Source organism: Trachemys scripta, chromosome 3 (genome assembly GCF_013100865.1).
Source record: "Trachemys scripta elegans isolate TJP31775 chromosome 3, CAS_Tse_1.0, whole genome shotgun sequence".
In the NCBI taxonomy this organism is placed as follows: Eukaryota; Metazoa; Chordata; order Testudines; family Emydidae; genus Trachemys; species Trachemys scripta.
The window spans coordinates 165,566,766-165,572,765 of record NC_048300.1 but is presented as its reverse complement, the minus strand read 5'-3'; the positions used below and the strand labels follow the sequence as shown (position 1 = coordinate 165,572,765).

The window sequence follows — 6,000 nt, the reverse complement described above, 5'->3', positions numbered from 1 at the left end:
CACAGCACACACACAAAACCCAGATTTCATGTGCTTAGTCTGTTCATTAGTTTGGCTTGCTTTAAAATTTTGGCAACAAACAGATGTAAGCTAGGTCTAAATGAGCTCTCCCCTGACAGCTATCTGGGAGGAGAGACTTCAGGAGCAAACTGTATTTACATGAACACACCTACTTTGCATAGGTGTCCAGCAGACAGGAGCTGTGTGGCTCCACGTGATCAAGTTTGGCTACTGTTGGGTTACAAATCACTTTAGTACTGAATGCAGGGGTAGTGAAATTTTATCAATGTTATTGTCTGTAATATATAAATAAAGGGGAGCAGAACTGTGCTTAACCTGTCCCAAATGAGGGGGTTGTCTTCAGTTGAAAGGGTGATTGAGCCAGGGGCTCAAATACTAGACCCCTGTGAAAGTAAGAGGGGTGGGGACAGCGAGCCAGGAGGAGTGGGTTCTCTCCAAGTGTCCCCGGTTTGGTTTAACCTGTTCCCCCCCCCACTTTTCAAAGATAGAGCTAAATAAGCTCCTTTAGGAGCCTTTTGTTATTTTAGGTGCTCCAAAGATCTGGCAATCACTTGTGCTGGGACAGTGTTTCTGCCCAGCCTAAGAGCTGACTTGCAGAGGTCACAGCAGAGAGGCAGGTGGCAGAAGGTGACCAGTGAGTGGAATAGGGGGGCGGCAAGCAGAGAGAGCGGCTGGCAGGGAGCCAGCAGAGCAGAACAAGTGACTGACAGGGTGGCCAGCAAGAATAATTGCTCAGAGAAAGCAAGGTGCTTTCTTCCCTGGGTGGGAGGTGAACTCACACAGATGTGCCTCTGAACCCTGGGTCCTCGGTGACCAAGGATAACCACTGGGAGCGGGATATGGTGAGGGAGCAGAAGGTCACAGAAAAGGAACTTTTGGTTGTAGAACTCAAAAATATGATGCAGAACGCACTGCCCCATGTACTCTGGGGTGGGTGTCCTATCACAGTTTTATGATTATGAATCCTGCTTGTAGCATTTTCCCTAATTATTGTCAGGTGACTTCTCTCCTTTCATTAAAAGTTTCTTTTCTACTCTCAGATTCTGTGCTTGTGACTCGGGAAGTATTGTCTCTCAGAGGTGCCCAGGGTTGCTGTGTAACTTTCCCAGGTTACTGGGTGGGGAGGGGGGGGGGCTTGAGCTGGTTATGTGTTGTATCAATGGAAAGGAAAGGAACCCCTAGATATTGAACCCGGCTCTGGTTGCAGCCAGCGCCACCTGGCAGAAGGGTTACACAAGTACTGCTTAATTTTATTTATTTAAATTAATGTAATACATTAAATTTAGGCTGTAACACAGGTTATTGATTTAAAAAAATACTTTTAAATAGATTTTTAAAAGAAAAATATATGTGTGTTAAAAATGGATGATTTATAAAAATCAGATTTTTATCCACCCTGCTCTCAGCAGCATAAAAGTTTAAACAGACAAGTTCTTGAACCGTTTAATAAACTGGTAAAGGGAAGACAATATAATTGTTTTCTTGTGTCTTTCAGTGAATGCTAAAATTTGATGCATCTGACTTCCCAAATTCCAAAGCAAATATCCTCTTCCATTTGAGATAGCGGACAAGTCTTTGTAATTTACTTTACAAGCAGTTCTTCTCCTTCCCTGTTAATCTAGCTCAGAGTTTACATGAGATTAAAGAGTATACAAGTATTTTAGTCCCTTTTGCCTGATTTTTCACCACATGCTTCATTGCCCTATTCCTACAGAGAAATCTGAAGTTAAGTGAAATGTACACTACATTCAATATCCTTTGTTTCTCAACATTGTGCTTTTTATCAATTTGTTGATTATCCAGCATGGAATGATAAAGGATACCACTCTTACAATCCTACTAGTTGTGGCTGGGAAAAACAGTCAGCAAGGACAACCAAGCAAAAAACTCAAAACAAAACAAAACATACAACAATAAAATCCACCAAACATCTTTCAGGCCTTCGTTATATATCACAATCCCAACAAAATCAGTAAACAAGCAAGGAGGAATCAGCATATTGAGATGTCCTTCCTACATAAAGATAACATATTACTAACTTTGAAATCTTCAGAATTCAGTAGGGTACCATTCTGCTCTTGCTTTCACAACAATTATGGAATTATTAATAAAAAAGTGAATATCAGTCAAGACAATCAAATTCTCTCACTACAAGAACCCTGGGCAATGCTTCATAGCTATGATATTTGCTACTTCTAGGAGAATTCAAACTTGCATTATATACATGTATTTGTTTAGACATATCTATTACTTCCTTGGATGAATTCTAAGATGACTCAAGAACCTGAGAGTTACATACAAACACTAATCACATAGCTTTATGGAAAATAAGATCAGATATACAGGCATGAATATGGAACAAAAATTATGGAATGAGGCATTTCAGTTCAAATTGATTCTTTATTAAGATGTGAAAATACTATATTTTTGCAAGTGATGCTAATAAATAAAAATACCCAGTAAAGAACTTTTATTTAATGTTAAGTGACTAGTTACAGCTATGGAGCATCTTACTCCAATTAAATTCAAGACAACAATCATGCAGATTGGCAATGAAAAAGCAATATAAACAAGATTTTATTCATATTGTGCAATCTTAGTATACAATTTTGATGCTATCTTCTTCTAAATCAGTTCACATAGACTGAAATGCAATTTCAAAACAAACTTTAAGGGGCATATTCTATTCCTGTTCCACACATGGAGTTATGTATAGTATAAATCCATGAATGTATAGTTTAGTTAAACATTTAAAAAGTAAAAAAATCATAATCTCCGGATAGATATTTAACAAAAAGTCTATGAACATTACAAAAGAAAATGTCACACCACTGTGTTCTCAAAACAGAAATGTTACCAAAGCATAACAATAAATTATATTAAATTTAATATTTGTCTTTATAATTAAAGAATTATGTCTGAGGAAACCACTTTTTAAAAAACATTTGTATATCTAAGAAAGTCAGACCTTACATTTACATATCTCAAGTTCCCATTTAGATACAGCTTTCTTTTATAATAAGTTTCTGCCTTGAGACTATATCCTTTATTGGAAATTTAAAAACAAAAAATGAAAATTAACTTCTCAGTTAAGCTGTGCATCACAAATACATCATCAAGGTGAAATACAGGCACTTAACAGTATAATGTGCAAGGCATAACTTTTACTGGTAACAGTATAAACGGAGCTTCCACTGGAGGAAAAAATGGCATCCTTGACTCTCCTCCCCCAGTCAAACATTGAGGGTTCCCAGTAGATTTGCTTCAATCCCTTCATGTTAGCACTAACTGCCAACATGCCACACTTTTGCTCCGGCTCTGTAAATGCTTTCCATAAACTGTAGAACAGAGCATCCTTTTAGCAAGGATTTTCTATACTCGTGCCCAGGACAGAAGTATAAGCCTGTTTCTTGCCTAAGGTTAATTTGTATTTTTCCCAATGGGGTCAAATAATAATAATACCTAACTCGTATACAGCATAACGTAACTTCAGCCTTTTCTCTCCTATTAATTTTTGTATTAATACATTTACAAACCAAGAGACCCAGTTTTGCAGCAGCCAACCATTGATGTTCCTTTATATAATTTTAAAATAGTGTCTCATAACATTCTATTTTTAAAAAAGACATGCTTTGACACACTGTTTCCCTACAGACAGCTCTATATAGCAGAGATTTCACTGATTTCAAAAAAATATCCATTTGGATACTGCAAACCAGGGGGACATACATATGTGTATGTGTTGGGGGGGCAAATGTGGCAGTGGAAAGAGAGGCAACAGCAGAAACGTTTTAAGAAAATTGCAAGCATCCCTTTTGGTTAGCAGAGACTTCTTGTGAAAAATATTTATATAACAAGACATGCTTAGCATATTAACAGTACATTTTAATTTCTTATAAAGGTTTTGATTTTGTTTGAAATGGGTATTTGATCTTCCTACTCATGGTAGTCATATTGCTGTAGAATATATAATATAGAAAGAGTTACAAATGACATATGTTATGTTATACTCTATCTAATTTGTAACTATAATACCAGTTTAACATTCAGGATTGAAAAATCCTAACATCTGTATTTGATGAAACATTAGGTTTTTTTCACCCCTAAGTGTTAAAGTAGTGTTTATACAGTATATATAAAACAAAATGGAAACTGGTTTTAGATCTGATATTGGACATACTGCTAATTATGTCATTAAAATAATGGCATGTTTTAAAGAGGCACTTCTAGTGTTTTATATACATCTCCTATCTCTAGTGTAAAGTTTCATGCTTCGCCCCTTTTCACTAAAAATAAAAGTATCAGTAGCTAATAAGATGGAGCCTTATAATAAAAAAGCATTAAAACTTGTGTGAATGTACTTGCAATTGCTTAGCTATACTGAAAATGCCAAAGGGCATCATCAGATCCTTTCTTAGCAAAAAGTAAATGTAGGACCAAGATTAAACAATTTGAAGGAGAACAAGGACCAGCTTTTGTAAAAAACAAGAACATTCACCACCTCCATGAGAAGCAATATATCCCTAGATTGAAGGGTAAGGGTTTTGAATATTGAATTCTCCTTACATCCAACTGTAATGTCTGTTTTCCTGATGTTTAATACATTTTTTACATTTTATTTTTAGCGCGACAAATTTGTTTTTAAAAACTGCCAACTTTTCACAACAATAAGGACCATTCAGTATAAACTTTGGAAGACTCATTTGGTGTTCTGACATTTCACGTACTATACATAGCACATTGTGAAAATTTAGCATCTTGTATGGACAAACTCCCGGAGAAGCATGGGCTCACGCTGAAGATCTGGAAAAGGGTGTACCAAATGGAAGCATTGTTGTGGCAAGCTGCAGATCGGCACTGTTACTTAAAGAGACAGAATCAAAAATAAAACCTTGAGTGACCCTTAAGAATCAGAAAACTCGGGACCCCAGGCTCATGGAAGTTCCTACATAAGGCAGTCAAAATTTACAACCTGTGTTTTACATTCACTAAGGAATTACTTGTTTTATTCTTTTTGGTAAAACCAACAGCCCAACATACTGCAGAGTCTGAATATGAAATATAGGCACAAATAGGTTCTCCATCTTTTTAGTGTGGAAAACCTAACTATCCAACAATGTAATAAGAAAATGTGAGAAAAAATCTCTAACAATTTGAATAAAACAAAGTACAGTATAAAGGTGCAATATTGAGCAGATTTAATTTTGGTTTAAATACACATGTAAATCATGGAACTTTTCTATTCTTATTTGTAAAGTATTTCACATTATCAATGTCATTCTAGTTCTTCCCAGTTATCAGTAAGGTTACCTTTGCTCTGTCTTCTAATACTAACCAGCTTTCCCGCTGATTTGATACTCCACCTGGAACTGTTTCCTGAGCTGGCTAGGTTTGTGTATTTTGTGGAGCCTTTGGTCTCATCTTCCCAGCCTGACCAGGATGGATAGTCACTTAAAGTATTTCCTGCATCACTGATGGGGTCTCCAGCAGTAATCTGTGGTGGTTCCCAACCTTCAATCTGATCTGGTTTCCTGCTTTGGGTGTTCTGTTTTATTGCCAAACTGTCCCAAAATCCAGATTTCTTTTCTGACTTCACATCTTCTTTTAATTTTAAATTAGTTCTGGAGAATAACAAAAATGTGTTATTTAAACATTGATGTTTCTCCCCATTAAAAACATCAAACTCTCTTTAGCGCACATACTTATTCAAGATAGCAAAAGATAAACTTTCCTAAACTGGTTCTGCCAAAGCAACTCACAAAAACAAAAGATTTGCCTAAGTGTAAGACGATTTTTTAAAAACTGAATAGCTTTTTAAAAAATCCTCTCTGTTTCATACAAAGCTACCACAAAATAAATATCTAAATATGTAACAAATCCTTGTATCATTAAATTATTTATAATTGTTATATGGGACTTCATTCCTCTACTATATTTTCACATCTCCAGCTACCAAAAAGGATATGTTTGCAACACCCT

At 36.0% G+C, this 6,000-nt stretch overlaps 1 protein-coding gene across 1 annotated transcript in view; it reads right to left on the bottom strand.

The window, feature by feature from the left end:
- Nucleotides 1-2,474: 2,474 nt before the first annotated feature.
- TDRP (testis development related protein) overlaps nucleotides 2,475-6,000 on the bottom strand; it is a 100,161-nt gene continuing 96,635 nt past the window's right edge. The window contains exon 6 of the mRNA XM_034766899.1: nucleotides 2,475-5,642. Coding sequence (XP_034622790.1) covers nucleotides 5,297-5,642 — 346 coding nt within the window. The 3' untranslated portion in view covers nucleotides 2,475-5,296. The remainder of the gene's footprint in view (nucleotides 5,643-6,000) is intronic.